The sequence below is a fragment of the Salvia miltiorrhiza genome, chromosome 1 (assembly GCF_028751815.1).
Source record: "Salvia miltiorrhiza cultivar Shanhuang (shh) chromosome 1, IMPLAD_Smil_shh, whole genome shotgun sequence".
NCBI classification, from domain to species: Eukaryota; Viridiplantae; Streptophyta; class Magnoliopsida; order Lamiales; family Lamiaceae; genus Salvia; species Salvia miltiorrhiza.
The window spans coordinates 29,362,103-29,380,127 of record NC_080387.1 but is presented as its reverse complement, the minus strand read 5'-3'; the positions used below and the strand labels follow the sequence as shown (position 1 = coordinate 29,380,127).

At 37.6% G+C, this 18,025-nt stretch overlaps 2 protein-coding genes across 2 annotated transcripts; both read left to right on the top strand.

Annotated features, from left to right (window-relative positions):
* Positions 1-696: 696 nt before the first annotated feature.
* On the top strand, positions 697-2,118 carry LOC131005893 (uncharacterized). Its single transcript, XM_057933014.1, has one exon. It carries the CDS (start codon positions 697-699, stop codon positions 2,116-2,118), a length of 1,422 nt encoding a protein of 473 aa, XP_057788997.1.
* A 4,378-nt stretch (positions 2,119-6,496) lies between these two features.
* Positions 6,497-9,715, top strand: LOC131018724 (uncharacterized). The gene is made up of 5 exons (XM_057947435.1): positions 6,497-6,885; positions 7,356-8,295; positions 8,427-8,522; positions 8,861-8,997; positions 9,169-9,715. Exons 1-5 carry the CDS (start codon positions 6,671-6,673, stop codon positions 9,326-9,328), a joined length of 1,548 nt encoding a protein of 515 aa, XP_057803418.1. The 5' UTR covers positions 6,497-6,670; the 3' UTR covers positions 9,329-9,715.
* Positions 9,716-18,025: the final 8,310 nt, after the last annotated feature.

Genomic DNA, 18,025 nt, shown 5'->3' with positions numbered 1-18,025 from the left:
TTGAGGCAAGGTGATCCGCCCTCCCATTTTCTGTTCCTCTTTTGTGCTGAAGCGTTGTCTGGGCTCCTGCGCCAGGCTGAGACGAGCAATCTGATTCATGGTGCGAGAATGTGTCGCTCTGCGCCTAGGGTGAGTCATCTGCTCTTTGCGGATGATTGCATCATCTTTGGGAAGGCTAACCAAGCGGAGATAGCAACTGTCAAAGAAGTTCTATGGAGGTACGAGGGTGTCTCTGGTCAAAAGATTAGTCTTGAGAAATCGGCGATCAATTTCAGTGGAGGGGTCGACGCTAATAAGAGAGAAACTTTGGCTAGACAACTTGGGGTGACGAGTGTGACACAACATGGCAAATATCTGGGCATACCAAGCACGGTGGGTAGATCGAAGGCCGAAATCTTCCAGCTGTTGGTGGACAGAACAAGAAAAAAATCAAAGGACTGGAAAAGGCGTTTCTTGTCGGGAGCTGGCAAAATTGTTCTCATAAAGTCTGTACTCCAGTCGATTCCTATCTATTTTATGAGCTGCTTTGCTTTACCCGAGTAAATTTGTCAAAGGTTGAACAGTATTGCTGCGAGTTTCTTTTGGGGGCAAAAATTGGATGAGCGTCGTATTCATTGGAAGAGTTGGAAAAAATTGTGTCAACCAAAGGGCGAAGGAGGCTTGGGGTTCCGTGACATTAGTTTGTTTAACCAAGCCATGTTGGCTAAGCAAGCATGGCGCATCCTCCACGGTGGTGATTCTCTCTTGTGTCGTTCACTCAAAGCTCGATATTTTCCTAGAACCGATGTCCTCCTAGCTAGCAAACCGCACAACCCATCTTTTACACGGAAAAGTTTGTTAGTAGGTCGAGATCTCTTATTGGAAGGTATTGCTTGGAAGGTCGGCAACGGGAGCAGAATTCGCTTGGGGATCGATCGTTGGTTACCGAATGGTTTTGGTAATTATCGTGCAGCGAGGGTGAATGATGGTTGGCAGGATTCAACCTTATCAGAAGTTATGTTGGCTGATGATTATGAGTGGGATTGGGAGAAATGGGCAAATATGGTACAGGATGGGGAGTTAGCGTGTTTACCACAGTTCGTGCGCCCCATGGCCAATGACGACACCCCTTTTTGGCCAACCGGTAAGTTTAACACGTATTCGGTGAAATCTGGTTACTTATTGGCATGTGATATTGCAAAGCGGAATGTGGCGTCCTCTTCCTCTTCCTCTTGTTCTCTGTGGCATTGGATATGGGGTTTAGAAGTTATACCCAAAGTTAAGCTGTTTATGTGGCGTGGTCTTGCGGGGGCGATTCCCACGGCCATGGCACTAAGGGGAAGATCGATTGAAGTGGATCCAAAATGTAGAAGATGTGGTGCCCATGAGGAGAACCTTGAACATGCTTTGAGGGATTGTCATTGGGCGGTTTTTTTATGGGCTACTTCCCCCCTTCGACTGCCAACTCACGGCAATGGAGAGGTGCTTCCTATTTCATGCTGGTTCGAGCGCATTCGCAGCAATCCAGATCGAGAAACTCACAATCTGTTCGCTACGGTGGCGTGGGTGGTGTGGTATGGTAGGAACTTGCTACTGTTTCAAAACAAGGAGGTGACGCACCAGGACTGTTTCCTTATTGCCAGGAGGGCGCTGTGCCCAAAGTTGCTAGTTCCTTTTCAAAGCTCAACAATGGCGACATCTGTGGAGTGCACCAGGGATCTTCAAGTCAAAGTGTCATGCGATGCAGCGATTGTGAATGGATCAGGAGCTGGTTTTGGGGCTGTTATCTCTGATAAGGACGACACTTTCCGGGGCTGCTGCTATGATTTTATGACTGGATCAGTTACAGCTGAGGAAGGTGAAGCTTTAGCTGGTCTTCGCGGTCTACAAATGTGCGCGGACAGGGGAGTCCCCGATGTGGTTCTCGAAACGGACAGCCGCCAACTGCTTTATTGGCGCCTCATCAACCAAGACAAGGACCCCTCATATATTGGCGACATAACGACAAAGATCCTTTCTTTAGCTAACCATTTCAGGCATTGTGCGTTTAGTTGGACTCGACGAGAAGGAAATGCCATGGCGGATAAGCTTGCTAAGTTTGCTGTTTCTTTTCATGTTGCTAGCTTCACCTTTTTCTGAGGTGTTTCCGGTTGTTTTGAACTCTGGTGTTGATGATTAATATATCTCTCCTTCTTCTCAAAAAAAAAAATGATTTTAGGTTCTTTTTCCTTCTTTTTTATATATACAACCACAATTTAATAAACTTAGAGATGGAATTAAATAGCGATATATTTTTAGTTACAATATTATAATTGATTATAGTGTGGTAGAATGTATAACCACCTGTAACCTAATTTTGAGCTTTAGGGCTCATAATTAGAGAGCATCGTACATGTAAAAATGAGATTACGAGTGTAGTAATTAAATGGAATGAAGCCAGAATTCAAAGATTATGGATCTCGTGTGCGGATAGAAAATGACACATTGCGGATAAGTGGTGGTTACATGCAATTCACACCATATTTATTCTTATTTGGCATTCACCTCCAATATTTAATTCACAATACATTTTGTTTTATCTCTATTTTACTTCCTTCACCAAATTATTTCCTTTCAATTAATAAAATTAAGGACTGATTCACGTGCTTTCTTCCTCCTTTTTCTGCAGTCTTCGCCTTCTCTTCTTCCTAGCTTATTCTTTCTGTGTTAATTTATTCGAGTTAGAAAATTTTGAATTTTAAGAATTTTAGTTCCACTCTCACCATCGTAAGGCACTTGAGGCAAACGTTATTAGAAGACCAAAAAAAAAAAGATAGAAAGAAAAGAGAGTTTTTTTTTCTTCCCATATTTACTTTGATGGAAAAAAATTTCTTCGGACAAGGTGAAATATTCTATTGAATAACTTATTTTCACTCATTTTCTCTAATGTTGAATAATATTATCATAGGGTAGGAGTTTGAAAATCTTTTTCAATATTTTCTCATCTTTTCATCTCTAGTAAACCTATGATAAAAACAGAAGAAAAATATAATATTTTCTCATTTTTTCTTATCTATTATTTTCCAATAAAAATTTTACAATCAAAATAAACGCGCCCTAATATAAAAATGGTCTTTAATTTAAAACTTTTCATGAAGTTATAAATATATATAGCTAAATCTATAGGCATCCAAAAGCAATAATATTCAAATGCTGATTTTGCATCACATAAAGCAATTAATCTGCAAGGTCAGGCAGCTCATATCAGATATTAATTGATGCCCATTGAAAAATTTAACACTTAAAAAAAGTGTAGGTCCTATCATTTTTAACCAATTTACACTTTTTCCTTAATTCTCGCGCTGAAAAGTTTTGAGCCACTTATAGTGGGACGGAGGGAGTACTTCTTTCATTTTGTCGTTTGCTCGACTCTTAAAACTATAATTAAATTTATTTTTAGCAAAATTACTTCATTTTGTTGTTAAATTAGACAAAAATCCCACGTAATAAGCGAATTAGAGGATTTCATATGTGAGCCACTCACATGCTGAGTTGTAACCTCCAGTTTTTACTCTTATTATAACATTTTATCTCATGCTTTTATATATATGACGATCTTGCAGTTGTGACCTTTCAAATTCAACCATTTTTCTCATTTAGGAGAAAATAAACAACCATTAAATTATATCTTCACTCCAAATTGAAAGCAAAAATCATGAGAAAGCAACGGCCATGTTCCAAATGTGGATTTGCATGTGAGTTCCCTTCATTTTTTTCAATTTTTTTTCATTCAGGAATATCTAATTAGCTATTACTGGTAATCGTTTATAAATCTTAAGACAAATTCATCTTGTTTTAGTAAGTGAAACTATTCAAGATCTGTTTACATATCATCTATATTTCAATTTGAAAATTTCACTCTGCAAAAAAAATGAAAGAAATTTTGCTTCATGGTCATTTTAAAAAATGTTTATCATGGTTCTGAATTTCGGTACATTTTATTATGCATGTGTGATTTTTAGTAATTATATAGCATCAATTTAATCTGCTGTACGAATCATCTAATAATTAAATATGTTTTCCATTCAAATTTAAACTTAATTGATTTCAAGATATAATTCGAGCTAGAATTAGTATATATGCTGCAGATGATTGATTATTTTTCGATGAATTCAAGGATGATTACTGACGGTTGATGATGAAATAGGGTCGTCGACGTGGCGGGATCTGAGCCCTTCAAAACTGATAATTTGCAACTCATGCAGATCAAAGGTTGATTTAGATGAAAATTGTCGTGAGCAATCAGTGAATGAGGAGGCAAAAAGTAATCCATTTATGGGAAGTTCATCTTCAAGCTCAATTGCGCATGAAACTGTGCCATTTTCAGTTAGTCAAATTGGGATGATTTTTGGAAATTTGACCTTTGAGCCAGCTTTAGCTATCCCAGTAATTAGTCGTGGTAAATCGGTAGAGCCACAGGTAAAATCGGAAGTTGTTACTGTTGGTGATGATTGTGCAACTCAAGTTGGAGATCATTTTTACTGTGGGGACAGCTTCAAACCCTCAATTAATTCCACCACCATCCAGATAAAGCAAGAAGCTGGTGGTAAAAGTTTCTTTCTTTTTTTCTTTCTTTCTTTATGTATAATTTGAGTTTATTAATTAAGCTTTCATTTTTCGAGGTTATGTTTTATGAATTAATGTGTCCTGGATTAATTGATTCTAAAAATGAGGTAAAATTTGACGTGTGTTTGTTGTGTAGATGGAACGCGAGTCATTATAATTTCAAGTTTTATAAAAAGAGAGTGTTGGTGATAGATGTACAAAATAATGTATCATATATATGTATATATAGTAGTTCTATACAAGTAAGATTTTTTAAACTTATTTATTAATATACTCCTATTTAACCCTTTTGATTAAGTCTAACATTAATTTAATATTGTCAAAGAATAAATATGAGCATTTTACGAATTTAATTTGCTTGTTAAATTTATGTTATAAATGATTTTCTTAATCACTATCCATATTTCAATCAGCCTACTGCGTATATATGAGCAAAACGTGCATATTTTTATGCAACAAATGGCAGTATTAACTAGTGGTAAGAGGGAGTATTCGGTCCCTCTTTTAATTTTCCAGTTTTAGTAATCATGCAGCTGTATAAAATATAGAATACGTTTACTTTTTGTCGAGAAAATATAGCTAGTGCTTCATAATAATGATCCAATAATAGAATAGGAGATGCATGCAGAGAGCGAGGAGAGAGAAGCAGAAGATATATGGGACAGCAACAAAGTTCAAAAGAAGAAGAGATCAAAGCTGCCTCAGTACACTCTCTCACCACTTGCCAGATTCATCAACCAGCTCCAACAAGCCTCGTGCTACCGCCGTCGCCGTCGCCGCCGCCGCCTCACACCACCCAAGTACGATGATGTCTTAATCTATGAAAGATCATGTCATCTGTACGTACCAGAAAACGAGATAGGCCTTGGAGCTGAGTTACTGTCACCGCCACTTTACGATTCATCCCTACAAACGCCGTCGTTTCTCATCATCAAAGAGGACCCTTCTTCTGCTTAATTTTTCAACCTCAGGCGTAGTTTCATCGATGCATATATCAACTTCAAATTGTGTTTTTTTTTCTAATTTTATGTCTGCTTGTAAACGTTATCGCTCACAAAATAAAATTTATGGGATCATAATAAAACGATTTTTGCACTTGTGTCACAAAATGTTACTGTATTGCATGCTACTCTTGCTAGCTTTAATTAATTTATATACTAGTTATTAACTCACAAAAAATAAATTATATTACGAGCCTTTATTTTTATTTGATTTTTTTGGAGGAGCGGCGTCGATAATTCTCGACCGGTGGAATCAATAAGTTGTAATGGTAGCAAGGAAGACACAAAAAATAGAGATCAGTTAATTATAATTAATTGTTATATGTCCCCAATGGAACACGAAGCGGTACAAACTCCTGTCTATAAACAATGAGATCTAAGGATCAAACTCCATCGCTCCCCCTTCCCTCACAGTAAAAAAAAAAAAAGTAATTGTAACATATTATTGTCTAAACAGATAAAGAGAATAGAACCAAAACTAACAAATTTTTTATTTTGGTTACAATATTACATTGCGATCGATGCCACATGTCTAAATCTGTAGTCGATGCGTATTAAGCAAAACTTAGCATAAATTATAATTATAAAATTTCTACAATTGTTTAGACATCTACTTTAAATTATAGATATCTCCTTGTAAATCCCACCGCTTCCCAAGAGACGGAATTTCATTATGTAAATAGTTAGGTTTATAGTTTAAATCTATCGTTTTTCATTGAATTCAAATCTACCCTTTTTCATTTCTCAATTTTTTTTATATAAAAAAAAACTGTAATATCGTTTTAATAAACTTCAAAATTAACATTTTTTTAAGGAGAAATTAATCAACATTAACATTAGGTTCACTTCAAAAAAACATTAGCATTAGGTCTTCCATATCTTTCACAAAACCTTCCTGTCCAAACCGAACGAAGATCCTCACGTGCGTAGCATGCGCGTGGCACGCACGCCTACACTGATACTGAAGTCTTACTTGCTGCATCACCACTCCACCTAGCCACCAAATTCTCCCCGCCGATCTCTCCCCATCTCCCCTCTTTCTCTCTCTACAATCCCCGGGTATTCCTCCCCTGTATCTCTCCCCCATGGGCCTCGCCAGCAGCCCTTCGGATCAATGCTGCGCCGCCATTCTCAAATCTTTCGTATTCTTTGTACTAATATCAGCCGTTGGATTCACTGAAGCCTCGATTCACATCTACCACCGAGATCCATTCCGAGAAGTCGGCACCGCTTATCTCCTCTCCGGCGGCAGCGAAGGCATCGCCGCCTCCGCCGCCCAGCACGCCCGCTCTTACATCCGGTAATCTTTACTCGAATCCCCAATCAGATCTATGCCATTTGTCGGCATTCAATCTATGACGTTGTAGTGTTGAAGAACGAAAACGAAAATTGGAGTTGTTGTATCTTTATCATTGGTACTGTTTATACGTGATGCATTGGGGCAATGTGTGTGAGAATTGAGTTATGTTGCTGAGCTACAATCGGTAGGAGAATGGCTTGATTTTGTTTCAATCGTATGTCATGTGTGCTTATGTTGATCGTATATGCTTGAGTGATAGTTCATTCGTTTAGCAAACTTGCCAAGTGTATATCAATACGTCTGCATCTTTGATTCGCTTAATTTAGGTCTTTTCCTTTTAAACTCATTCAATTTTTAGGTGGAGGAATTGCTAATGCTTCAGTTATCTTCTAATTCTAACCAGATCTTTGTGGTGATACTGATACACGCAATGTTACTCTGTTCTAATTGAAATTTGAATATAAACTTAGATTCGAGAACATAACTTTCTGGAGGAGTAAAGAAGCTGCTGAGCATCGCCCAGCTCTGGCCTACAATGGTGGGTTGGTTCAGGTTGTTATTTTTGAGGCAGCTGATCGCGATAATATTGGCGGATCTCCTTATGGTGGGCAGAGATCGATCTGTTGTACCCCGGATCTTGCCAAATTGGAAGGGTGCAAACAAGGAGAAGTAATAAGAACACCGTCAGCAGCTGATAGGAACTGGCCGGTTGTTATCAGTGTGTATTTTAGAGGAAACATGTTATCCGCACATATGAAAAAGAACAAAGAAGTCAACATAAAGAGCACCGGAATGTACAACTTATTCTTCATAACGTGTGATCCAAAGCTTAAAGGACTGAGGGTAACAGGAAGGACAGTGTGGAGAAACCCTACTGGCTTTTTACCTGGTAGGATGGCCCCTCTGATGAAGTTCTATGTATTTATGTCTCTTGCTTATGCGATACTTTGTGGCATCTGGGTTTTCCAGTATGTTAGACATTGGAACGACGTTTTACTGCTGCAACACTGCATCACTTCTGTTATTGCTCTTGGGTTGTTGGAGATGACATTCTGGTATTTTGACTATGCATACTTCAATAGCTCTGGAACTAGGCCGGCTGGAATCACAACCTGGGTTGTGACAATTGGAGCGATAAGGAGAACTATTTCACGCATTCTTATTCTTTCTGTTGCTATGGGCTATGGTGTTGTGCGTCCAACCCTTGGCGGTCTAACAACAAAGGTGCTTCTAGTTGGAGTCACCTACTTCTTGGCATCAGAAATGCTTAACGTTGCAGAGTATGTGGGAAGCATAAATGACATAGCAGGACGAGTTAGAGTGTTTTTTGTCCTTCCAGTTGCATTTTTGGATGCATTTTTGATTTCGTGGATTTTCACTTCTCTTTCAAAAACATTAGAGCAACTACAGGTATACATCCCTATTGATTGAACTTTTTTGTTACTCTCACTCTGTGATTGAGTTGTGCCTTTTCCTTGAGTTTTATCCATGCCTGTTAGCTTATACCATGTGCTGACTATGGCTCTGTTCTCCTTTGTCAGGCTAAAAGAAGTTCTATTAAATTGGAGATATACAGAAAATTCTCGAACGCTCTAGCAGTTACTGTTATTGCTTCAGTCGTGTGGATAGGATATGAGGTACATGCCTTCACCTTTGGCTCTTGCCATCCTTTTTTTTCCTCTGTGGGAATGCAAAATAAATGAGTTTGAGAATGGACACCCCTTAAATAATGTTAAAACACAGTTTAACCATTGGATGCTGTGAACTTAGTTGAACTCATCTCTGAAACTCCGAGTATTTCTTTGTGAGACATAACTTATACAACCAGCTTACTCCCAGTATCTGTACTGCCTGTGTAGAAGATTTTTCAGAAGGTGGAAAATATCATAGATGATGCTCTGTGATTAGTTATGTTTTAAAGACATTGTATTATATAAGAACACTTTGTCACGTATGAGCTATCTGATTCCTGCAGGTTTATTTCAAAGCAACAGATCCCTTCAATGAAAGGTGGCAGAATGCTTGGATTGTCACAGCTTTCTGGGATATTCTTGCATTTGCCTTGCTCTGTGTAATCTGCTATCTTTGGGCTCCATCGCAGAGTTGCCAAAGGTATGTGTTACAATTTTAGCTGAATGAACACCATTCCCTTTAGGTGAATCCTGTAATGGAATACTGTCCAATTCATGAATATGTACAAAAAGATATCGAGCACAATCTTTGTTAGGCTTTCTCCAGCTTACTCTCCTTCAATTTTGCATCATCTTTTCATAACTTTGTCAGGTATGCATACATGGACAATAACGAAGGAGACACAGACGAAGAAGAAACAGAATCGTTATGTAAAGAAACACCTAAAGGCAGTATCAGTTTAGTGAAGCAAGACAGGAAGGATGACGAAACTTCTGATCAAGAAGAGGCTGAAGAAGGTAAGACGGAATAGCTGCTATGTGAATGATGATGAACAATGGCTGCAGTACTAAGAGAGAACAAACTGATTTGGATGTTCATGTAGACTTATAACGATAAGCATATTCAATATTATTTTGTCAAAGTGTATAGGCCAAAAGTGAAGCATTGATCCATTGCAGAAATTCACTTATTTCTATGAGTGTATTGTATCGATATTGTTTATGGGATTCAGGTTTTCTGAGACAATTGCTAGTCAGTCAGGTGTTACGAGCTCCTTTTTGTAGTATTGTTGTGTAGTATAATGACACTAACAAACCATGGAATTTCTCTACATTTGTACCTGTTACCTGTATGTAGAAGTGATGTCTTTTTCTTTTTTGTAGTTGATGAAAGTGAATATTAACAATACATTTAACAATGCATCTCTGTCAGCTTGATTTATTTTCTTTCCAGTTTATTTATTTTCCATTGCTCAAACCAAACCAATCTTCATTTGTTTTTCAGATACGGAAAGACATTTTAGGGTAGTAATTAATCATAATCAATCTCTGTAGAATATGACCTTGCTTGCTATTATACATAATTGCACCTGTGCACTTGCGGTGTGTTAAGAAATTAGCGAACAAGTTGACCATGATTACACTCTCTAATGTTGATCTTAGTATTCAAGCAGTGATCTCGGTGAATTGATGAATTAGTTTTCATAATGTGTGGAGGTGAATATTCTGGCTTGTCCCTTACAAACTACTTGGGGAATATATGTGGTGCAATTGCTTTTGCAGATTATGCGCTGCAAAAATTAATTTCATTATAGTATTCAGCGCTGTCTATTGATGCGGGGAAAATCGAGATTAGACTAGAGGATTTCAGCGCTGACGGGCTCACCGCTGTAAAAGAGGCTTCTCATGAGGTTGGCGAGGATGCGAACCAGGTTTGAACAAGTTAACAGGGACAATCCTACACACTATTTCAATTGTTTTCATGTTCGGTGAATTAGTTATAACCTATGGGTAAGATGAATATTCACAGTGTGTTTGTGTTTTTAGGCTAACGAGTTTTGTTGAGTGATTCCTAATTTATTTGAGTGATCTATTGATTGGATGTGCTAATAACTTATTTTTTGTACCTGTTTCGATTCCCCTTCTTTTGATGTTGGAATGGACTATAAGTGGTGGTAAGAACGTGGGAAACTTAGGGCCAGTTTGATAGCCTAGTTAAAGCTATATTAGCTCATTAACTGGTGTTATATTTGTGTTTGATATCCAACCAACGGACCATGAGAAGCTCGAGTTAGATGATCGGCCCGGGCCTAAAACATTGTTTCATCCTCGATCTGTAACTGAGGGAGACCCTCGGTTAGGGAAGCTTGAGAGCACAGTAGATCTGGTTTAAATTTTATCACAAGTTTGCCCCTCAAATCAAATTGAAGTCACTTGAGCATTAGTCATGGTTGAGCTCTTCAAGCTGGTTCCTCTTCCTCTAAGTACTTCTGTGCTTGAAGATGCTCTCGGCATGTCCTCTGCATATGTATAATCACCTGACAAGGTAACTCCTTTTCGACCTAAGGTGGTTAACATTCGCTTGAAACTTTACTAGCTCTTTCGCCAGCGGCGATTATGGTACAAAAAGGGCGGCTGTTGATCTTAGGTGAGGAAGGTCGGAATCGAAGAGAACGGGGGGCTAGGACCCGATTTGGTGGTTCACTGAAATTGAGAGAGGGGTTCAGAGGAAGAGAATGAGAGGAGGTGGAGTAAGGCAGCGGCACTCGCCGGTCTTCCAGAGACGGCGGTGGTTGTGTCGGCAGTTTTAGAGGAAGAGCTAGGGTTCAATTTCTGTGAATGTTCAGTAGAGATAGAGAGAGATGGAGTGGAGAGAAGAGAATGTGAGAGAGAAGGGCGACGCTTCGCCGAATGAGGAGCATCGACGGCGAGATTTGGGGAAGAGAGCTGTGTCGACAAAAGGAGTTGAATTCATCAATGGCGAGATTTAGGCCAGAGAAGGGAACACTGCAAGTTCTTGCGAGATTTATGGTGGAATTCATCAATGGTGAGATTTAAGCCAGAGAAGGGAACACTGCAAGTTCTTGTGAGATTTGTGGTGGAATTCTTCAATGGTGAGATTTAAGACAGAGAAGGGAACACTGCAAGTTCTTGTGAGATTTGCAGTGACACGTCGCTAATTCTTGAACACGTTTTTGAGGAAAAAATAACTCTGTAAACACTGGATATTTTGGTCATTTCATGCTTTTAAATTGATATTAGTTGTGGTCTTGTGGATATCAAACACTAGATTTCAATTCACACACTTTTGTAGAGGTTCTACCAAATGCACAACCTACATAATGTAGCTTGCCCAATCCAAGTTACGTTTTATTGAGTTTGTGTAAATGGGCTTATCTCAACTAAGTTTTCAAATACAGCCTTAGTTGCATATGTTTGTTGTGGGGCTTAATCAAAATTTGCTATTTGATAAAATGATTTTCTTGCTCTCGAGTATGACTTCTTGAGCAAATAATATGTTGAGAAATGAGTTCTCTTGTCGGTGAAAGTAAGGCCTATGCCTTTTCTATTAATGGGTTTACAACCCTGTCTTAAAGGGCTCTCATATTTTTACTAATATATGTGCTTAAGAGTTCTTGTAGCACAAGGTAAGTAAACTTGAGGAAAGATTAGAATAGATATGGTAAAAAACTTAATATGAAAAGGGTAACCCACTAATAAGTACGGGTGTCCACGGGCCGAAAATCGCTGGTTCTGGCCCTGAATCAGTGGTTTCGGTTCACCGGAATGGTGAACCGTAACCGGCCCATGTCTTCTTCCAGGCAGGTCGGTTTTCAACCCTGAACCAGCGGTTTCGGGTCAAGCCGAAAACCAACGGTCCAAGGGTCGAACCGACGATTTTTTTATTTTTTTATGTATTGTGTATATTTTTTCTTATTAAATTACATTATTTAATACATTACATGTATCAAAATTGTTGAAAAAACTATAAAAGAAATAAAGTTATAACATATTAACACCCAAAATGTAATAAAATTCGCATTTTTATTAAATTTAAAGTAAAAAAATTATAATTTATTAAATTTAAAATAAAAAAATTATAATTTACATATACAAATAAATAACTAATGTAAAAATTGAATGTAGAAAAAATAAAAAAGAACTAAAAAATTGAAAAATCGCCAATTTTGGACGATTAACCGGCGGTTTTCGGCCCGACGATTAATCGTCGGTTCACGGTTCCAGAAAATTAGGCCCATAACTGGCCCGTCTCTTCTGCCGGTTCTGGTTCCGATTCAGGCTTGTGGTCAACGGTCCAGGCCAGAACCGCCGGGCCCAGTTCGAACTGGACATCCCTGCTAATAAGTGGTAATTCAGGTGCTTCGCTGAACTATATCAATGGAAATAACATGATTGGGATATGTTATACTTTATCACTTGGGCAAAATTATGATCTTTGATGGGATTTATGAAATTATAATGTTGTCTTGGAAGTTGCACACCTTCTGCATATGTGCTTAGATTTAAAGTATGAATTTACTAGTATACGAAGTTGTACACCTTCTGCATATGTGCTGGGATTTGAAACACAATTTGAATTATCTTATATTGTGATCATAGCTATGCCAGCTCTGCTACAACCATCACAAATATTAACACCAACCACACACATACACATAACATGTTTATTCAGATCATGCACATGTTACCAGGAGGGGAAGTAGGGTATATACCCCTATTTGCATTCATTTGAAAAAAATTCAGAGCAGGGATGGTTTACAGTGCCGACTTGAAGAAATAATTAAACTTACTTCGGCAGACGTCTAAGCCGCCTTGTGCAAAAACCTGCTTCGGTAGGGTCTAAGCCGCTCTGCAGATGCAAACCTGCTTCGACAGAGGTCTAAGCCGCTCTGCGGATGCAAACCTGTTTCAGCACAGGTCTCAGCCTTGCAAGATTACATATTATTTCAGTATCTTCTTGCGATGGTCTTCTTATTCGCCAACACAAAATATTTATATTGTTCATCTTTGCAAGATATTTAAAATGAGATATTCTCAAGCACTGGCCTTCTAATGCACTCAAAGAAATGAAAGTTGATCATTTTTTACAATATTCAAGAATCAAAAGGGAAATCAAGTCTGCGACCACGACTCTAAAATCAAGGAAAAATTCTTATCTTTGTTTATTGGCAACGCTGAAAATTCTTACGTGTTGACAATTTGCAGTGCTGGAATATTCCGTCTTTATTGTTTTGCAAAGTTGACATTTTTTTATCTCTGACGAGTTACATGGTTGCAAGGTGGAAGTATTTTGCATTTGTTATGTTACAGAGTAAAAACTTTTCGTCTTAAATGAGTTGTAGGGCTGAGAAATCTTGTTTGTTGCCAATTTGGAATAACAACACAGCGCTAGCTCTAGCCATAACTTCGTCGATTGAACACGAAGAGGACATAGTTCAACCAGACCAGGGGAGAGTAGTTGATGAGGACTAAAATATGCACCAGCGCTGTGCAATAACAGGGCTAGAATATTTCTCCCGATTATTATTATTAGTGCCATTATTACTGTTGTTTTGAATATTTGGTGCAGCGCTGACTTGACAGATCTGACTTTATCAATCTGAAATTATCTTAGCAGCTTAACCCGATTCTCGCCTTGGCATCTCAACTTTGTCTTAACCCCGACATTTCGGCTGTGTCGAACACCAGCGCTGACAATTCATTCCAAGACAAAGACTAATGTAATAAAGACTTAGGCCCAACTACCTGAATTAATAGGCTTTAGGGTCAAATGGGCCAAATTTCCTTTGATGCTTATAAATAGAAGTTTTATTATTAGTTTAGGGGATTCCTCATTCATTTTGGACTCACCATGTAAAATGTAACTCTCAAACAAAATATATTGAAAATTTTCAAAAATCTCATGTGAATGTAGATCTCATAATCAAAGCACGTAAATCTTATGTTCTTATCGTTTTCCTTTCATTCGTTGATTCTTGTTTCATCATAAACGTTTCACAGCAAGTGATTATATGAGCAAATCTTTTGATCTAATTACTTGTGTGGTTACGTGTTAATTTGGAAGAAAAAATAAATATCATTTGGCACATATGAAAAAATTATTATTTAAGTATGCAACTAATTATCGGTCATTTTTTGTGGTTTAGAGAATGTAGTAGATTGTAGATCACAAAACACAATATAGGAGTAGTATTTACAAAGATTTTATGCTTTACCATATTATATTCCCTCCGTCCATTAATTCATGTCTTACTTTCCTTTTTGTTCCGTCCATCAATTTATGTCATATCTATTTTTAGTAATTATTTATACATTTTTTAATTGGTGGGTCTTAGTAATAAATAAAACCCCCTCCGTTCCACGAATCTTGAATCACTTTCCTTTTTCGGCCGTCCCATGAATTTTGAGTCATTTCCTTATATGACAAAAAAATTCTCTTTATTCACATTTTCACTTTTTCAAATATCACACTTAAAACACTAAATACCATTTTCTTAATTCTCGTGCCGAAAAGAATTGACTCAAGATTCATGGGACGGGGGGAGTATATTTTTTCTCTACTCAACTACTCCCTTCGTCCGTCAAAAGCGGGGCACAATTACTATATCGGGCGTCCGCAAAAAGTGTACCACTTTTCTTTTAAAGAAATGGTACCACAATTCACTTAAATCTTTTAACCTTACAAACACTCTTTATTTACAAAAATACCCACTTCAAATTCAATCTCAACCACATATCTCAAAAAGTGGTGGGACCATTTCTCCACTACATCAAAATCATCACCAATTTTATTAAATCCCGTGCCTGACTAAAATGTCCCACTTTTGGCGGACGGAGGGAGTAATAAACAATACATTTTGTGGGTCCCTCTCTTCACTCAACTAATAAAAAATATACTTTTTTCTTAAAACTCATATTTCCTCCCATAGGTCATGAATTAGTGGACGGATGAAGTAATAAATATGCTTTTTCACTAATTCACTTATTTTTGTGTATTTAATTCAACTTCCTTACATTTATTCTTTTAATTATTAATTTTTCATATGTTGAAGCTGCCATTTAGTAACTATTTTATTTTTAGATTATATATATATATATGTATATATATTTTAAATTTAAGAAAGGTAAATGACGAAGTTTGAACTCTAAACCCAACTCTTCATGAATCTTCCTCCGCTCACAAAGATTGTGTGTCTAATACTATTTCGTCTGTCAACAAAGATTGTGTATTTTTCTTTTTTAAAGACATCATGTATACTTTAAATCTGATTCACACCCAATATTTACAAAATACTCATAATTTATTTTTACAACATGATGGATCTAATATTATTTAGATCTTAAGGGCGTGTTTGATATCGTGATATAGAAATGAATGTATTAATTATATTTTGTGAGTTTAATTATATATCTTTTGTTTGATAGCTAATAAATAATCTATGTATAACTTGTTTTGGATGTTTGAGACATTCTATTAATCTGTGAGTTTAATGCATATAATCTGTACAGATGTTTGATGCCATAATGAAAATGATAGTATATCTGTTGAAATGACCATAGTACCCTCCACTTAAGACAGAAAATGTCCGCTGAGCCCTTCACACAATTGGGGGGAAATGAAGATGAAAATACCGTCATTTTCAGAAATTAAGGTGCCAATTCGCGAAGGAGCCCCCCAAAAGTTTATAACACTAGTGTGTCTTCTTCTTTGATTCATTTTCGCTCGCTCCTTACCTATTGCAGATTTGTAATGGTCTGAATTTTTCAGACCACCTTGCGTCCTTGAACCCTTCGACGCAACAGAAATTGAAACACCATGAGTACCTGCCAAAAAAGTGAGTATTTTCGTTATTGTTCATTGATTTTCGTTTCCATCTGCATTTTCTTTGTTCCATTGATTCGCCGCTTCCATTGATTCCTCGTTCCAATGTAAGCGAATCGATTTTGATTTCATGATTTTTGTTTTCAGATTTTTGATTCATTAAATCATATATGACCATAATATGTTGTGGTAACTTCGAATTTATGTTCATAACAATCGGGATATTAGTGAATTAGAACCACTTTGGCTTTAGCCAGGTGTAAATTTTATTTGTAGATAGCAAGTGTTTGTTGCGAGTCATGAAGTCAGGCTATTCTGATGCTATTTTGGCCGTTTACATTTGATTTCATATCCATGGTTATGTGATGATTCTTTGGTTTATTTATGCACCATCAGACTCTGCGAGTGATGAAATGGCACATTGTAAGTCCAATAAACCCGATAAGGCACGACGTAGTTGGTCAATGAGAGAAGATGAGGCGCTACTTGCTGCTTTGAAAGAACTTGTAGTGCAGGGTTGGAGGTCGGATAACGGCTTCCGAGCTGGATATCTTGCAAAGTTAGAAGAGTCGGTAAAGAACATGTTTCCAGGGACGGATCTCAAAGGCATACCACATATCCATTTGAAAATCTCAACATGGAAAAAGAACTATAATTCTCTGTTGTTCATCTTGGGGAAGACCGGGGTTGGTTTCAACGTCGATGGGAAGTACATGATAGATTGTGATTCCATCCAATGGGCTGAAATTATGCAGGTAATCCGAATTTTAGAAGATTTTGGCAGATTTTTCACAGTGTATTTTGTATTGCTTATTGTGTTGATTCCCTTGCTGTCTCCATTCGTGTAGGGCGACCCCAACGCACGCAACATGCGTACTAAGAGTTGGCCCTATTTGGAAGACTGGAAGGAGATATTCGGAAATGACCGTGCAACTGGTTTGGCAGCGGAAGACGTTGTGGATGCAGTTAACGATATGCAGCACGTGGATGCCTTTGATAACGATGGAATGCAGGGCGATTACCATCCTCATTTTGATACCGTGGCAGAGAATGATGAAGGCGATGACAATGTGTGTCAGCCTGAGAAAGTGGGAGTTGCTGTAAAAGTCTCGAGTAAAAAACGTAAAGCTGATGATGCCTTTGACCGACTTTGCAATATCATAAGCGACATGAGCAAGGAGTCCCATGAGAGAATGGACAAGTTATCATCGCGTATAGGGTATAAACAAGACTTGGGGCATGCTAGAAAAGAAGTCTTTGAGCAATTGAGCAACATGCCTACTTTGACCATGAACGAAAAATTTGACGCACACGAAATCTTGGCAGGTGACAGGCAAGGGCTTGAATTGTTTATGGGACTTCCTAAGGATGCAAAGCCACAATATGTCTTGCGTATACTCATGAATAAGAAACTCTAGACTTGTTAGTTTTGTTTAAGCTATTTTGGTGTGATATTGTGAAGCACAGAGATGCTCTAGTAAGTTTTTTGAAGCATGGAAAATGTCAATAGTAAGATGCAGCAAATGTGGGATAATTAGTATCGAATACGCTGCCAAATATTTTGTGTAGATTGTAAAAACGTTCTAAGTGATGCCTATATATAAATATGTTCTCTATTTTGCTGGTTTTTTGTATGTGTCTTTAGCTTTGGTTGAAATTCCATACTGCATTATAATTCATGTTGTTTGAAATGGTCTATTTACAGAGTTTTCCAGATATTTGTGTGCGCTTGGACTGTGAATCACTTGTTAATATTAATGCATCATAGTTCATATTTCATAATAAAGTGAACTCCATCTTAACCATTCAATACAACTGCCAAGTTGCAAAAGACAACACATGAGCTAATTTTTTAGACTAATTTCAAACAAGTAGTGGCATGGGG